Source organism: Canis lupus, chromosome 23 (assembly GCF_003254725.2).
Source record: "Canis lupus dingo isolate Sandy chromosome 23, ASM325472v2, whole genome shotgun sequence".
NCBI lineage: Eukaryota > Metazoa > Chordata > Mammalia > Carnivora > Canidae > Canis > Canis lupus.
In genome coordinates this window covers 50,210,658-50,228,308 of record NC_064265.1, presented here as the reverse complement: position 1 = coordinate 50,228,308, position 17,651 = coordinate 50,210,658, and the positions used below count along the sequence as shown (strand labels likewise).

The 17,651-nt window shown below is 42.8% G+C and overlaps 2 protein-coding genes across 5 annotated transcripts in view; one reads left to right on the top strand and one right to left on the bottom strand.

Annotated features, from left to right (window-relative positions):
• Positions 1 to 124: 124 nt before the first annotated feature.
• SSR3 (signal sequence receptor subunit 3) lies at positions 125 to 11,729 on the top strand. The gene is made up of 5 exons (XM_025436032.3): positions 125 to 368; positions 1,098 to 1,224; positions 6,089 to 6,187; positions 10,259 to 10,390; positions 11,455 to 11,729. Exons 1-5 carry the CDS (start codon positions 236 to 238, stop codon positions 11,519 to 11,521), a joined length of 558 nt encoding a protein of 185 aa, XP_025291817.1. The 5' UTR covers positions 125 to 235; the 3' UTR covers positions 11,522 to 11,729.
• Positions 11,730 to 15,258: 3,529 nt separating this feature from the next.
• The window catches only part of KCNAB1 (potassium voltage-gated channel subfamily A regulatory beta subunit 1), a 359,570-nt gene continuing 357,177 nt past the window's right edge, over positions 15,259 to 17,651 (bottom strand). For all 4 annotated transcript variants that reach the window (XM_025436028.3, XM_025436029.3, XM_049099888.1 and 1 more), the window contains one exon: positions 15,259 to 17,014. In XM_025436028.3, coding sequence (XP_025291813.1) covers positions 16,925 to 17,014 — 90 coding nt within the window. In that variant the 3' untranslated portion in view covers positions 15,259 to 16,924. The remainder of the gene's footprint in view (positions 17,015 to 17,651) is intronic.

The following is a 17,651-nucleotide window of genomic DNA, read 5'->3' as shown; positions in this document are numbered from 1 at the left end:
CCTCCGGAAGCCGGCTGCTAGGAGCGGGCCGGGAACCGGAAGTGTGGCCGGCTTGCCCAATCAGGCCGGGGCGCGTAGGGAGCGGCGGCCAATCCTGGGCGAGCTTGCTCCCGCGCCGCGCCGAGGCCCGCCTCCGCGCGTGGCGCTGACGGGTCGCTCGCGGGTACGGCGGCCGCGGGGGCGGTGCTAGAGGCGTCCGGCCGCCCGGCCCGCAGGCTCCCCGCGCCGCTCCGCCATGGCTCCCAAAGGCGGCTCCAAGCAGCAGTCCGAGGAGGACCTGCTCCTGCAGGACTTCAGCCGCAACCTGTCGGCCAAGTCCTCCGCGCTCTTCTTCGGGAACGCCTTCATCGTGTCCGCCATCCCCATCTGTGAGCGCCGGGGCGGGCGGCGACGGGGCGGGGGCGGGGACGTGGCGGGGCCCGGCTCGCCCAGGCCGGGGTTCGCTGGCTCCGGGACGGCGGCCGCCCGCCGTGACCGGCTCTGAGCCCGAGGCTTACCGGCTGCGGGGAAGCTAAGGAACCGGAGCCGGACCCCTCGACCTGAGGCGGAAGTGGAGCTGCAGGGCCGCGCCGGCGCCGCGCTCTGACGATCGGCCCCACTCTCAGGCCAACGGGGCAGGCTGGTTGTCGCTCGGGTGGAGAACCGCGCAGGCCCCCGCGGCACGTCCGCGGCCGGGGAGGGAGGCCGGGGCTCGCGGCGCCCGCTCGGGGGGGCGGGGGCGGGGGGCGGCCACGTCAGCGTGCGAGCGGCGGCCCGGGCCCGCGCAGCGTCCGCGGCGCCCTGAGGGGGGCGGGGCGTCCCGAACCCGCTCTCCTCCCGGGGGCCGGGGGCCGGGGGTCGACGTCTAGCCTGCGCCGGGGGATGGGGATGATGGGGATGATGGGGAGGGCGAGGGCGAGGGCGAGGTGGTGCGCCTCACGGCTTCCGAGCCGGCCAGGTGCGCGGCCAGGACTTGACTGCCTCCGTCGGGCCTCAGGCGCTGGGCCGGATCTCCTCCCCCGGCCTGAACTTTGCGGGCTTGGCTACGCCGGGTCGGGCCTCTAACTGGGCGCTGACGTTCCCTTCCTGTCTGTGTCCCCGCCCCGGGCCTGATGCAGGGCTGTACTGGCGAATATGGCACATGGATCTCATTCAGTCGGCCGTGCTCTACAGTGTGATGACCCTCGTAAGCACTTACCTGGTGGCTTTCGCATACAAAAACGTGAAATTTGTTCTCAAACACAAGTAAGTATGTTTCTCAAGTGAACGTATGTATTACATGGTGCACTTTTTTATTTTTTTTTAAGATTTTATTTACTTACGAGAGACGCAGAGAGACAGGCAGAGGGAGAAGCAGGCTCCACGCAGGGAGCCCGACGTGGGACTCGATCCGGGGCCTCCAAGATAACGCCCTGGGCTGAAGGCGGCGCCAAACGGCTGAGCCACCCGGGCTGGGCCGCTGGGCTGCCCGTGGTGCACTTTTACGTAGAAGGATGTCTGAAAGATCACTTGTGTCTTATTTTCGATAAAGCATCAACCTGGGCTGTATAGATATGTAGGCATCTTTTTTTTTTTTTTAAAGATTTTTTTTTTTTTTTTTTCCTAATTCATGAGAGAGAGGCACAGACACAGGCAGAGGGAGAAGCGGGCTCCGTGCAGGGAGCCCGACGTGAGACTCGATCCCGGGTCTCCACCCGGGCTGCCCGATACGTAGGCATATTAATGGGCGGCCATTATTTTAATATGAAAAGTTATTGGGCGGCCTCGGTGGCTCAGCGGTTTAGCGCCGCCTTCCGCCCAGGGCGTGATCCTGGACACCCGGAATAGAATCCCACCTCAGGCTCCCTGCGTGGAGCCTGCTTTTCTCTCTCTCTCTCTCTCTCTACCCCCTCTCTCATAAATAAATAAATAAATAATAAATAAATAATAAATAAGAGGGGATCCCTGGGTGGCTCAGTGGTTTGGCTCCTGCCTTTGGCCCAGGGCAGGATCCTGAAGTCCCGGAATCAAGTCCCCCATCTGGCTTCCAGCGTGGAGCCTGCTTCTCCCTCTACCTGGGTCTCTGCCTCTCTCTCTCTCCCCGTGTGTCTGTCATGAATAAATAAATAAATAAATCTTTTTTTTTTTTAAAGAAAAATTATTGACTACTGACTCAGAGACAGCACTTCTGACATTTAAAGAAGTAGGATTCGAGGGTGAAATTACAACAGTTGGGCACTGGCCTCAATCACGGGGTTTATCAGAAAAACTAAGTAAGTTAACATTGCTGAAGTCAAATGAAACTCTGCAAAGTATGATTCTTGTACTCCATGCACCGTTTTTCAGACATGAAAGGTTTTTTGTTTTTTTTTTAATATTTATTTATGATAGAGAGAGGCAGAAACACAGGAGGAGGAGGGAGAAGCAGGCTCCATGCTGGGAGCCTGACATGGAACTCGATCCTGGGACTCCAGGATCATGCCCTGGGCCAAAGGCAGGTGCTAAACCTCTGAGCCACCCAGGGATCCCCCCATGAAAGGTTTTTTTTTTTTTTTTTTTCCATGAAAGGTTTTTAATTTTTTTTAACTATGATATTCTATGCTAATTACATTTTTTTTCTTAGAAGTGTGTAAAAATGTAAAAGACTATATATTTTTAAAGAACACGTTGTATAAATCCTTTCTAAGTCTGTTGTTTCTGTGTTGGGCTCTTTGTGTGGTCACAAGGAATAGAAACATGTTGCCATGGAAGAGCCTGGGTGGCTTAGTTGGTTAAGTATCTGACTCTTGGTTTCTGCCAAGGTCATGACCTCAGGGTCCTGTGATCAAGCCCTGCATCAAGCTCTACACTCAGTGGAGTCTGCTTGCATAGTCTCTCCCTCTGCCCTTTCCCCTGCTTGTGCGCAGAGGTATGCTCACTTGCTCTCTCTCAAATAAATAAACTATTAAAAAAAACCCAACATGTTGAGATGATCTCAGTTAATAGGGATTTATTGTATGAAGGCCAGAAATGTCTTCAGTGGCTGAAAGTGGCCTTAGCATCTTCTCTGTTGTCTTGGACCCATAGGAAGTCAGGTTTGTGTGACTGCCTTTCTGCTAGACAGCAGAGCGGTCATCTTTGTTGTCTTTCTGCTTGGCAGCCCTCTTCACCAACGCCATTCTGGTTCCAGCCTTCCTGGGCTTTCTTGTGCAGTGTGGCCATCTGTGGGTAGCAAAGCCCTCACAGGTGGGCACCTTGTGTTACCCACCCTTTGTGATATCCTCAGAACTTAATCCTTTCAAGGCTCGGTGTTTTTTTTTTTTTTTTTTTTTTAACTTGTCCTGTGTAATATTTTTCATTTACCTTTTTGGAATTAAATATAAATTTAATAGAAAATTATTTTTTTTGGGTTTCTATTTTATTAAAAAAATTTTTTTTTGGAGGGGGGTGTTTCTTTTAAAAAGTTTATTCAAGCTAGCAGAGCCAGAGAGAACACAGGTTGCGGGGGCAGGGGCAGAGGCATAGGGAGAAGCAGGCTTCAGTGCTCAGCAGGGAGTGTGATCCCAGGACCCAGAGATCAGGACTTGAGCCCAGGGCAGATGCTAAACTGACTGAGCCACTTGGGCACCTCTAAAATTACGTTTTTTATACTTTCTCATGTCGATTCTAGGCTTCTTGAGGGCCACTGCCATGTCATTTGTTCCTTATACCAGTTAACAGTACATTTAGTTGAGTAAAATTTTGATTACTGATTTAGCAGGTTGTCTCATAGTGGAATTATTTTTTAATTAGTTTTGATTTAATGTTAAAGAATGCCACTCCTATTGAAGCTCCTATGGATTTACAAGGTGTGTTAAAGCTCAAAGACCCAGGAAGTTGCAGAGTATGGACAGATGTTACTAGTAGAAGAAAGATGGCTTATGTGTTGACAGTCTGGATTCGGATCTCAGCTCTGCTTTTCTTAAATGTAGAGCCTTGGGGAGCGCCTGGGTGGCTTAGTAGGTTTTAAGAGGCTGCCTTTGGCATAGGTCATGATCCCTCCTCGGTGGGGAGTCTCCTCCCTTGGCTCCTCCCCCAGCTCATTCTTTCTCTCAAGTAAACAAAATCTTAAAAAAAAAAAAATGTATAGCCTTGGGCACACATTTCATCTCTTTAGCCATCAGATTCCTGAGCTTTAAATGGGGATACTTAGTGGTACCTCATAGATGGTGAGGATTGAATAATAAGAGTGACATGTTAAGTGTAGTGTCTGGCACATAATAAATGTTTATGTGCCGTGTCAGATTGGGGGTGTGAGAGCCTGTAGGAATTTAAGGTGGCATGACAAAAAAAAATGTTTGCAAATATGTTTTTTTTTTTCCAAGAAATTAAATAGTAATTTTCTTTTTTATTCTGGAAGAATTCCAAAATATGTAAAAAAAATTAATAACAGAAATAAAACCAGTTGATTTTTGTGGGTTATCTCAGATGGTTGAGTGCTGGGCCACCAGAATGACCTTTGCCTTGTCTTAGAGCATTGAGCATTGAGTGAGACTTACTTTCTAAGAGCCCTAAAACAGAGGGTAGGACTTCTTGAGTTGTCATAAACCTAACATGTGGTTATGCTTCTGTTAGGTGAAGATACAATTTTAGATCTAGGAGAGAAATGAACTAGTTAATATGGTTTGATCTCTTCAGGAAAATTTGTCTTGTGAACAGATGACTGACTAGTTGTCCTTTAAGACACTAGGAGATAGTCAACTCTTAAGAACATAGTTTAGTCCTATGTCCTAGTATCCTGATGATGATGATGTGTCTGTGTGTGTGTATCTCTTTTCCCTCTGTTCAGCTCAGAAAGGTTTCTTCCATAAGTGACATTAATTTATCAACTGACCTTTCTTAGAAAAAACTGGTCTTGTGTGCAGTTCAAGAAACATATTGAGTACCTGGTTGGCTAGAGAGGTTCCAGGATGAGAGTCTGCCCCTTAAGAACAGAACTTTTCCATAGTAAAATGAATCAGATGAAATTGGATCTCTGGGAATTTGTGTTTAATTGGCATTGTAGAAGCTCTTGTGGCTAAAGAAAGGCTGAAAACTATTGCCTTGGATAATCTTGGGCTTTCTTTTCAGGAGTCCATCCTGATTTCTCCGTACCTTTCCTTGGTGTATACTAACCAGAACTAAATATAGCTTAGTAATGAGGGATTAATTAATTGAACATAGAGTGAACAGATTTCTGTGTCCCACAGAAAGAACTGCTTTTGATAAATCTCAATCTGTGTTGAACATTTTCATAGTGGAACTGTGTAGGTGGTTAGATTTTGCTTATATCAATTATTTTTCTTCTATAATTATGGCTAACCAGTTTCTTCTATATTACGAAAAATACACCTTGTTAAATTTAAATGTCATGAACTTTGGGAGGCTTTTTATATTTTGTCTTAGGTTAAATTTTACTCTTTCACTAGCAATCTCACCTGATAAAATTCACCTTCTAGATATTCTGATGAATATAGTTTTAAAAATTTGTCTCATCACTGAAGATTTTGATCTGATATCTTGAATAACACTTTTAGCCTTTTCTGGCTGATTCCATATTGGTACAATCTGTGGTTCATTTAGTTAAAAGTGGTATGGTTGATCCCTGACTTTGTGGTATTTATTTTTAGTGAAATTGTTCTTTGTAGTGGTGCTGAAAGTATTAATTTAATGTTACATATTCCTTTTTGTTAATTCCCTTTTGTTTTTTAAGCCTAGTGTACTTTTATTTACTGGAATTGAAATCCTGTATTATTTGCCAGTGCCTAATCAAATTTATTTTTTGAACAAATATAAATAGGCTAACACAGAATAGAGTTACAATGATTTATAACTAAATTATGCTAAAAGCATTTGACCTATTTCCATACTAAATACCTAAACTTTGGAAAATTATCCCTTTCAAGCAAAAATCAAAACCTATAACTGATAAACTATATCTTGGAAGCTCTTGAACTCTCTTTTGGCTATTACAGTATAATAAACTTGGAATTTTGTCAAGATTATTTCTTGAAATGTAAAATATATACTTGCTAGTACAAACTATGAGTACAGAGTGTTTCAGATAGTGTGATGTTCATTCCTGGAGCATGTGGAAACCTTTTTTCCTACCCCTTTTTTTTTTTTCCTCTAGAGTAGCACAGAAGAGGGAGGATGCTGTTTCCAAAGAAGTGACTCGAAAACTCTCTGAAGCTGATAACAGAAAGATGTCTCGAAAGGAAAAAGATGAAAGGTTTGACTTCTAAAGTGTTGGTGATAATCAGAAAAGGGGATACTTTGTAGAAAAATTATATTTTTGGTTTCTGCCTAAAGAATGTGGATAATGGAATTGCCTGAGGTTAAATGCTGATATTGTAGAAGACGTAGTAATGGGAATAACAATCACTGGCATTCTGAGTTTTTACCACTACCAGATGCTTTTCTTTGTGTTCTACACCGTTCATTTGTTTCTTTAAAGAGTTCTATGAGGTAGGGCTGTTATTTCCATTTTACATCTGAGGAAACTGAGGTACAGAAACCTTGGGTAACTTGCCCAAGGGCACAAATTAGCGTGAGATTGATCCACTGTAAGAACGCGGGCAAGAATGTGGGCGGTGTGGCTCCAGAGCTTGTCCTCCCAACTGCTCTCCTGGAGGTTAGTGTACAGCCTACAGAGCTGTATCCAGGGCTGGTTCTGCCACGTGATAGCTAGCTATGCGACCTTGAGCAAGCCACCTCACCCCTCTGGGTCTGGAGAGTTTGCATTGTGTTGGTGTTAGCATTTTTAGGTGGTGGTATTTCCATTCCTGAGCTTCCCTAGGGACAGCCAGTTCTTCATTATCTGCATTGGTTGGGAAAAAGAAAACAACTCGGTTTCTGCCCTGTTGCCCAAATCTCTGCCACATTTGTCAGCCCTTACCCCTCAGGTTTTCCTGCCGACAGCTCTTAGAAGGCTTAATAGTCTAATATCTGAGAGGCAGAAGTCTCTGAATGAGGATAAACTTGTGCTTAAGTTGTTACGTGGGTTTAATACAGTCACTAGGTGAGGTGGTTTTCATGGATTTTTTTTTTTTTTTAAAGATTTTATTTATTCATGAGGGAGAGAGGCTGGGAGGGGAGAGGGGGCCAGGGAGGGGAGAGGGGCTGGGAGGGAATGGGAGAAGCAGACTCCCTACAGGGAGCCCAATGCGGGACTCGATCCCAGGATCCCGGCATCCCGGCGTCATGCCCTGAGCCAAAGGCAGATGCTCATCCGCTGAGCCACCCAGGCACCCCAATCCAAGAGTTTTTGTTGAAAATATATCTTTTAATGAATTCACCTGTAATCTGCAAAAAAGTTACAATTTTTTTTTTAAGATTTTATTTATTTACTCATGAGAGACAGAGGGAGAAGCAGGCTCCCTGCAGGGAGCCTGATGTGGGACTTGATCCCAGGACCAGGATCACACTGAGAGCCAAAGGGACGCTCAACTGCTGAGCCACCCAGGCATCCCTTGTAGATCTTAAGTTCTGGTATCTACGAAGTGCTTTGTAAAGTGGAATTTTTAACCCACTTTGCTCCAGAAAGACTTTATGGAGACTTGTAATATTAAAGTGCATATGAAAGAAAGTACAGTTTTGAAAGATCAGAAACCTTTAAAAGTAAGAAAAGTTGGGTGGACAAGAACCTCAGGGTTAGTTACAGCAGTTGAGCATTGAACTTAGCTCTGAGCTTCCAAGTGTCAGGGGAAGCATCTGAGGTCTTACACTTTCATTGTCTGATGAGAAGCAACATGTAAGTCCTTCTGAAGAGAAACTTTCCTGGCATGGAATCTTTGGAAGGATTTTGTCAAGTGGATCCCTATTTAAGGGACACTGAGTGACTTAACAAACAATGTTTTCTACAGTGGTTTTGAAAAGGCACTAAAACATTTTAGAAATCGTTATCTCCTGTGGATCCTTCATAAAAACTGAAGGATGGGACCTTTTTTTTTTTTTTTTTTTAAGTATTTTCTACACCCAGTATGGGGCTCAAACTCATGACCTGGAGATCAAGAGTTGCATGCTCTACTGACATTAGCCAGTCAGGCACTCTGTGAAGGGTACAGTATTCAAATAGTGATGGTGAATGCCTTTTCTCAGCAGCTTTAGTGAGGTCTGCCTACAAAGCTTCCTGATTATAAATTTTTGCTTGGCAATAGAGGTAACAGAATCTAGGACACATTAGAAATCTTTTTACTGAATTACAAATGGTTCTTAAATTGGAGTATACATCACAGTATGCAATTTCAAAATGCTTGTTACAGCTCTATAGGTTTTAGGTAATGAATTACAGCAGAGGTGGCAAATGGGTCTCTGTCCACTGCAGATGTGCCTGATTTGTTCTGGTGCTTGTTCTTGACCCTGGGATGTGTCTCAGAATCCTCAGGATGGTATTCAGGTAGTCAGTACTAGTGGATCAGGGTTGGAATTGGAAAGGAAGTATCTTTGCCATTGGCTGGATCAGTATTTCAAAGGAGAATGTAGTGTAGGTTTTGCGGATACATAAAATGCAGTGTCAGAAGATTATAAAATTTCTATCATCTTCAGTAGAAGTTTGTGCTGTTACTGTTTCACAAAAACCACCAGTCTTGAAAACAGAGGCACTTGTTCTAAGTATTTCCTAGCAGTATAATGTATTTCCTCCAATTCCAAGTCACATACATATATATTTTTAAAGATTTTGTTTAGTTATTCATGAGAAACAGAGAGAGACAGAGGCAGAGACACAGGCAGAGGGAGAAGCATGCTCCATGCAGGGATCCCGATATGGGACTCAATCCAGGGACTCCAGAATCACACCCTGGGCCAAAAGCAGGAGCTAAACCGCTGAGCCACCCCGGGCTGCCCCCAAGTCACATATTTTTAAATTTACAATTAAACTTCTCTGAAATCAGGAGCTGTTTTATAGTTGATGGTTGCATTTAATGTATCTTTTACTTCTCCCAAACTTGGAGTATATTAGAGATCACAGACTTCTTGTGATGAAGATAAGTTCATTTCATTTAGCTCCTTTTAGTCAAGCTTGTTGACTTTGGATTAGAACATTTGGTAAATAACATGTAGGAGCTGCCAGTGACATTAGCCATAGTGCTGTCCTTCAGCTTGGTGGAGGGGATTATCTAGCCCCAGGGTGTGTATCTTTGGGGAAGGACAAAGCATCAGTGGTGATGGCTTTCAACCTTTTTGATAATAATCCACAGTGAAATACTTTACCTTTCAACCAAATACACTCAAACTTGCACACATGCAAATGTTGCACAAAACAATAATTATCCTGCTGTGGATAATACACTCAATATTTTTCTATTTAAAAAGTGCTAGTCTCAATCCACTCATTTATTTTCTCTGAGCATTGAATCCACCCAGTTGATTTCACGTCCCACTAATGGGTCACAACCTACTCTTTTAAAAACTGCTTTACAAAGTTAATTAACCAAATGGAGTAAAGGCTACCCGATTCATAGGCATCTTGGGACTTCCTGCTTGCCTGTGTGAAGAGGTAAAAGAAAAGGTTGATAAAGTTTTAGTCAGTTAATAAAACATAAGAAGTAAAATGGATAAAAGAAAAAGTAAATGGGTTTTACAAAGTTAAAAAAATCCTCCTAATGATGAAGCAGACTCTTTGAATTATGTAAAGTGGCTAAAGATAGTTGCAGACAAGTCTGCTTCTGTGAGCCATGGCTGGTTTTAGTCCTTGGGATGGTCTTCAGGTGTAATATTGAAGGCTGAAATCTGTAGGCTATTGAGCATCTCAAGCCAGCAAATAGCCAGGAAAGCTTCATCTGGCTACTGATCGCGGAGTTTTTTTTTTTAGGTGAGGACCTAGAGAATGATGTCTCTTTAGGCCACTGGTGAAACCAAGCCAATTGCAATTAATCTGTCCCTTCCTCCAAAGCCCTGACTGCCTGGGAAAAAAGGTAATACACCGAGCAGCTATTTTTATCAATAGAGTAAAATATCTTTTTCAGCAGGAAAAAAGGGCACAAATGCTGGTTAAATTTAATAGTAAAAACACATTCTGTGGGGATCCCTGGGTGGCTCAGTAGTTTAGCGCCTGCCTTCGTCCCAGGGCGTGATCCTGGACTCCTAGGATCGAATCCCACGTCGGGCTCCCTGCGTGGAGCCTGCTTCTCCCTCTGCCTGTGTCTCATTGAATAAGTAAAATCTTAAAAACAAAACAAAACCAAAACCACATTCTGCCCAGAATACTTAAGGAAAAACTCACTGTATATAGTAAACTAGAGCCATGTGGTATTTAAAATATTCTATAATATTTTTATAAACTTGATTTGTTTGTGTACAGAATTTTGTGGAAGAAGAATGAAGTTGCTGATTATGAAGCTACAACATTTTCCATCTTCTATAACAACACCCTATTCCTGGTCTTGGTCATTGTTGCCTCCTTCTTTATATTGAAGAACTTCAACCCAACGGTGTATCCTTTTAAAGGTTGATTAGCATTTTTCGAAGTCTAGAAGCAGTAGTTTGTTTTGGTTTTGATTTATCTAAATATTTTACTATGAAGAAAAACTGCCTAGGGAATCAGTGCACTAAATAAATAGCACTGTGACCCTAGGCAAGTTTCTGGACATGTAAAAGAGGGCCTTTGGGCTTGATTTAAAGTTCTTTGAAGTTTACAAATTACAACTTCATGATAAATAATAACTATTACAAAGCAGTCCTACATATATGATTCTGTATACCTGCTTATTTAAAAATAAGTTCCAAGAATCAAAAGCAAAGTTGCCATCTTTGATAGCTCCTGCCATAAGCACGTGTCTGCTGATATTTTGGGGCTTTGGAATTGGGTGGGTAGCCAGTGCAGTTAAATAGGCAGGTTTCATGATATCTTAACAGTGTTTCAGGCTGCTCTTAAATTGAGCTTTTGGGCAAGAATCAGTCTTCTCTTTTTACATAATTTATTAAAGGTGTTAGGTAGGGATATGCAGCCAGACTTTTAACAGGTGGAGATGTTCTATAATACAGCAAGCTCCTTCAACTTGTATCTTCTGGGAACACTAGAGTGGTTTGCCCCAACAGTCCAGTTCTGAGGCTGAGAGTGGCTGTGAACTTTCAGAGCCTCTTTGCTTTTCCTGGGCAACTTGTAGCTAAAACACTGAGGGACAGGGGAAACTTATTTCTCCTTTGCTCTTAGGTGGGGGAAGGGAGAAGGGGGGGAGAGAAAAGTTGGAGAAGTTCCTTCTTGACAAAGTCTTTTAGGTTAAATGGAATTCAGATGTCTTCTTTGTGATCATGTATTCTAGGTTCTCTCGCAAGTGTTTCCTTTTTAAAATTGGAACACATTTTCTGCTAATGCTCTTCATTCTTTATAGCCTTCTGTCTTGTAAATTGCATTTGCAGACAATGGGACTGCACGTCATTGTCGTTTTATAGTGTCAGGAGGGAAATAGTGCATTCCAAAGAGATGGGCAAAATCTTTTTATTTTGTTGAACTACTTCTTGGGCTTTTAATATTTCCTTAACATTAAATTTTTACAGGAACTATATTTTGTCCATAAGTGCTTCATCAGGCCTCATCGCCCTTCTGTCTACTGGCTCCAAGTAGACTGTACCGGCTTTGGCCCCTGGCTTTGTATCTATGGGTGGCCTGTGGTATATGGAAAAGTAACAGGGTGGTCAGAATGAGAGACACACAAGATGTTTTTATAGTCTGCAGTTGGAGGGTTTGAAAAACCCAACAAAATGTAATTCAGTATTTGTTTATTGGCTCTTTTTTTGACAGATTGTTGAAATTAAATGAATTGAAAGGAAAATTCAGAGTCCAGGACATTTATTAAAAGGTAAAAAGTCTCGTAATGTGCTGTAATCACAAGAGGAGAAAATAACTTGTTTCCTTGATCTGTCAGAGGTCACAGTAACCTGGACTGAGCTGTTGTTATTTATAATAGCAAGAAGTTAGTAAGTGGTTCTTTGTGTTCTAACCACAATATTATAACTTTTTTTGAATCATAAATATCAGAATGAATCCTTTCCCCTTGGGGATTGAACAGCCTCATGTTTACGAGTCACTTGAATTTGTGATTTGAAATAACTCACAGTTAAAAACAAGGTATCCAATTTGGGGAAGAGAAACTGGTGCAAAAGTTCTGTTTTTGTTTTACAGAAGAAAGGCAGCTAGGGTAATAACCTAAAAATAGCGGCCAGGCATTAGGAGAGTTGTCCTGTGGGGTTAAGGCACATACTGTTCAGCTGTATAGCTGTGGCCTTGGGTGGCCAGGGAGGTCAGCTCAACCTTACCATGTTGGTTTGACCTGTTTTAAGAGACTGGAGTCATTGTTTTCCTTGACCACGGTCTCATACCACTAGAGGAATGTTCAGTAGAGAACCTCCTTCCTGAATATTGATGTGTAAAAGATCAAAGTAATGTTTTGTAATCTTAGTTCCAGAATTCTATGAACTCTCTAAGGAATTGCAGTGGTTTTAGTGCTTACGCAGCATCTAGTGCAGCATTTTTTCCATCAGGACTTTAATAAATTTGACCCTTTGGTCCACAGGTTCCTATTGATCGTGCACAAAACTTCATATTAACCTCCTCAGCCCCTGGGGTCCAGCCAAGAACATGCTCTGGCATTTTTAACCAATGTTTGCAAAGATAATTATTTTCTGGTGCATGCCGTGATGTGAAAAAGTTTGGGAAGCTTTTTTAGCTTGAATTATTGAAAGGGTTATAGAGTGACAGGTAATACAGGTTCATATTCATGTTAGCTTTTGACCATATCCAGTAATTTCCTACAAACAGTACTTCAACAGGAAGATTCTATTCCTAATTCCTAATCTTAACTTTAATCTTTAGTTTCCACTTCTAAATTTAAGGTGAATGTTGTAAAAAAATACTTGCTGTTTTGTTTATAATTTTATAGAAAGGTGTTCATCTGTATTGATCTTTTATGCTGTTGGGTGTTTTTGGTAGGGCACATCCAAGAACTTAGGAGAACGAGGCAAGGGCACATTTGCATAGTGATTAAGATCATCACTGTCTTCATTTCAGGATTTTATTTGCTTATTGTTTCTAGAAGTTTGCAATTTACTTTGGTGCATTATTATCCATGTGCCATCACTGGGTAATACGAAATGAATGGGGAGATCGCAAGAGAGTCACTGCAAAGGATTGTACTACACGAGAGGTTTTAGGTGTTAACTTTTCTTGGTAGATGAATAAGTGGTCAGTAGTTGAGTGGCATGGGGTGTGTGTACCAAACGCATTTGCTTATTTGACAAACAGTCAGGGTCTCCTGATTGTTACCAGAGCTGGGCCAAGTGTGTTTTTGGGTTTTGTTGTTGCTGCTGTTGTTTTAACTGCGGGTAAAGCATGGCCACTAGATGGCAATGCCTGCGTTGAAGGGGGGCAGCTGCCACTGTTCTTAAGGTACAGTGTTCCCCAGATGGAGTGGTGAAGAGGGCAGCAGTTTAATATTCTTAGTAGAATGTCTCTTGAATTCAGAAATTGAATAATTTGTAGAAAAGCAAATAAGCAAAATTTGATTTTGGTCCTGAATCTTACCCAGAGCACTTTTTGGTTCTGGTTAATGGTTTCTAACCTTCTCTACGGTTGAATTTCTGTGCGTAAGTTTATAAGGCATATACTTACATTTACAATTTTCATTCAGGATCTACTCTACCAGTAAATTATAGAACTTTTCCCCAGGACTCGCCCCATCCTCAAAGCTATGTGCCACATAGAATTTGTGCTGCATCTGATTTAGTTACTAAAAACCTGCTGCAGAATTTATATCGTAAAAAGACCCCATATCCAACACCAGTAAAGTAAAAAGGGGATTAAAAGCAACTAACCCCCCCCCTTGTGTTAATAAGTAGAGACTTAAAGTGTTGGCTTATTTTACATTTTCCTATTTTTAGTTTATTTTCAACTTCATAAAAATCTTAGATTGAAATTCTTCTTAGCCAGTAAAAATCTACTGGTTGTCCTATTTGGTTAATTATTCTAATTTGGAAACAGTAACTTACAAGGTTTAAAGCTTACTGAAATACGGAGGTTGGAGTCCTACCCAAAATCCTTGTGAAAAGTCTGGTTTGTTAAGTATGATTAAACTTTGCTTTTGAAAATTTGTATTTTCCCTAGACATCTTTATGAGCGCCATGTGAATAAGTACATCATCTTTATTACACTATTTGACATTACCATTTAAATTTCCCACATACGTAGATGTGCATTTTTGTAGTTACTGGGGAACATTTGTGTGGCAGCGACGGGCATGATGTGGCTCTGTTACAGAGCAGCGTGTCCGGCTTCCGCCACCCTCTGCCTGCCGCGTTGTCCTGCCACCCGTGTTCTGGGCTTTCCGTGTGTGCGCTGGTCCCTGCTGCTTCTGGAGACGTAAAGGAGACGTAGACACCGTTTGGGCTCTGGGGCATTATCTCCCACCTCTTTGGACTCCCAGGTAGGATAATTAACTGAAGATTAGGAGGGTTTCTGAGTGGTTGGTTTAGATTTTCATGGATGCATTTAGAGACTAACTTCTCATGGGCTTTCATGAGTTCTCGTGGCATCTGTTTTCTGGCCTTTGCCTCTTAACTGATTCTGAATTTGGATTCTTCCCCCAGCTTTTTTACTGTAAAAAAAATTACCTCCAGAATTCATAAAATTCATCCTTAAAAAAAGCACTGGACTAGAACACTGAAAACTTGGGGTTTAGGCCTGGTTTCCCCTTTGCCAAGGAGTGGTGGCCCCAAAGCTGGCGAAGGTGAAGCTCTGACACCTGATGACAGATGGGACACTACTGATGAGGATGAAGCTAGTTCTTAGAGCGGGAAGCCAGGCGCACAAGCGTCTAAGATGTCCGTATGTGGATGGCTGCTCCCCCGGTTACCCTTCGGAAGGGTATGCTCCCTGCTAAGAAATTCTTTCCAGCAAAGAAAATGGGAGTAGGTGGAAACTTTTCTTAAGGATGTAACGGACGTTTCTAATCTAGTATGTTTACTATGGCAGATGATTTGTCTGCTAAAAAAACAAGTTGTTCCCATGGGTAAGCAATGATGTTTGTCATTTGGCCTTAATCTGCAGGTGTTCTTAAAGGTTTCTGAAACCCTTTGGCCTCAGTGTAGTGTATTTTTAAAACCCAGTGAGAGAGGATATCTTTAGCAGTTAATAATTTTCTTCATTAATAAGAGGAGAAAAAAGTTTGGTCACTGAAATCTTTTGATAGGTTTCATTCAATGCTGCTTACTTGCCAAAATAATTTTTATTCAAATGATTCTTCCTGCCTATTTCATGGAGGTGTATATATATATATTCCTTTATAATGAAAGATCAGATAACTTAGATTAAATGCACAAAATGCTTTTATTACTCTAAGCAAGTAAGTTAAATTGCAGTTCCAATTAGACAACTTGAGCTCATTTATGCAGACAGCGGTTCACTGGCTTAATACAATGAACAACTGAAGGATGATCCATCATTAATCTGGTACTACTGGGCAAAAAAACCAACTGTTTTCTTATTAAAATACAGGTAGTAGTAACAAAAAAAAATGTATTGGTGTTTCACATTAACACTTTAAGATTTAGAATTTAAGTCATGAAATACGTATTTGGAAATGGTGACAGAAAGTAGCATTTTAAGCCGATAGTCTATTCTTTACATCTCAGAGTGGCTTCCCTATGGGGTACTGCTAGCCAGAAAATCAGAATCTTGTACATGCTCAGGTATCCAAATAGAGACATAGCCCCCCCCCCCGCCCCCCCCCGGAGTTTTCCCTCCTTACAGGTACACACAAGATATTCTCAGGTTTTTTTCAAGTGGAATATTCATGAGGGTAGGTAACGAGTTAGCCCTCAGCTTCTGTGTGCAAGGAGGCTAGGCCCCTCCCATCCATGCAGAGAACTTTCATGCATTAGTTTAGTGCATATAATGTGGTTATAGAATCAGGAAATTTTCTAACATTTGCTTTTTACTAGGCAGGTTCATTCACCCAGCATATGCTGAGCAGTGACAGCATTTTTCACGAAGTCCGTGATTCCCTTTCATGTTAACTCCTCAAAAACCCGTGTTCTATTATAAAGTCCCAGTGCTAATTAAACAGCAAACATTTGCCTTTGTGGGTATTTTACAGGTTTACTTACAAAACTGAGCATGTGTCTATTTATTTTTAAAGCTCAAATATTTAAACTTGCAGAAGCTGTGCCTACAAGCAGTCCAAAGTATAAAGCAGGTTTTAATAAAATGTAGTCAAAAGTGAACACTTCAATTGCAGATATATTACATTTTGTTCAAGGCTAAGCTTCCATAGCAGTGTAATCCTCCCTTTTCTAAATTAGGCATATAATGTGTCAAGGTAAAGACGTGGTGTTCGTCCTTTCACCATCCTTTCACCACCTTTACATGTGAATGGACATGATGCTAATAGGATCCTAATAGATACTTCGGGTAAATTACAATACAGGGCATTCTTCGGGCCAAACAACAGTGAATATTTTTAAAAGGTAATGAAAGCATACCTTGGAATTTTATTTTTGTTGAAGGACAAGGGAAACAACTCTTTACTGTAGAAATAGAAAAAAAATGTGAAGTTGTTTCTGCTTATTCTCCCAAGTAAGACTTCTGAGTGAACGTAGCCTACTCTTTTCTGATGCAGCCCACGTTGCATCTGCGGATTTTATGCATTTGAAAAAATATATCTGTACAGCCTTCAAGTTACTAAGTGCCTGAAGGTGACAGGCCTCCCCCTCGCATACTCTCTGTGGCGTAAGCATGAGGTGCAACACTAGGTGACTCCAGTCCAAGATAAGAAAATAGAATGGATTTTCTTGGTTGTGAGTTTTCAGATGTGCTCGTAACTCGGGTGCACAGTGGTAGCGACAGCAGGTACCTCAGGATCCGGGAATACTAGAGGTTGAGCAGCAGGCTGCTAAGTGACTCAAGGCCGGCTAGTGACACCGTTCTGTACGGACAGACCGCGGTTTACCCATGCAGGTCCCACGACTCATGCACTTAGGATCGGTAGTCCTTTTTGCCGTAGGGCTTGTTTCGCAATATGTTATCAATTTCATTTACCACGTGTGATGTCATCTTTGGGAGAACCTGAGAGCAGGAGAAGGACGAAGGGAAAGGTTAGTACCTGATCGTTTGTTCCTTGTGCTTAGGGCGGAGCGAAGCCGTCTGGACCTGTGCACCGCAGCCCCAGGGAAGCCCCCCCTCCCGCCCGCGAGCTCCTTGAGCTCAGGGACCTTGTTTTCTCCACTGCGCCCCTGCGCGGAGAGGGCTTGGCTTGGCTCACAGTTGCTGCTTCTAAGTATTGCGTAGCCGCGTAAAGGCGGACCGTGGAAGTGCGGGCTCCGGGAAATAGGAGCCCCGGGATTTCAGATTTTCTAATGGCCACATCACAGGGGAGAGAAACAGGAAATCAGTGTCTTTAAAACCTCCATTTTAGGGCAGCCCGGGGGGCTCAGCGGTCTAGCGCCTCCCTCAGCCCAGGGCCTGATCCTGGAGACCCGGGATCGAGTCCCGCGTCGGGCTCCCAGCGTGGAGCCTGCTCCTCCCTCAGCATGTGTCTCTGCCCCTCTCTCTCTCATGAATAGTCTTTAAAACAAAAAGCCCTTCATTTTATCTAAAACCTTTCGATGTGTCTTACAGAAAACTAAGATGCTCTACGTCTTTTTTAAATACGAAGTCTTTCAGAGCCAGTACGCCTCCCCCTTGCGGCGTCGCCCTCCTGACA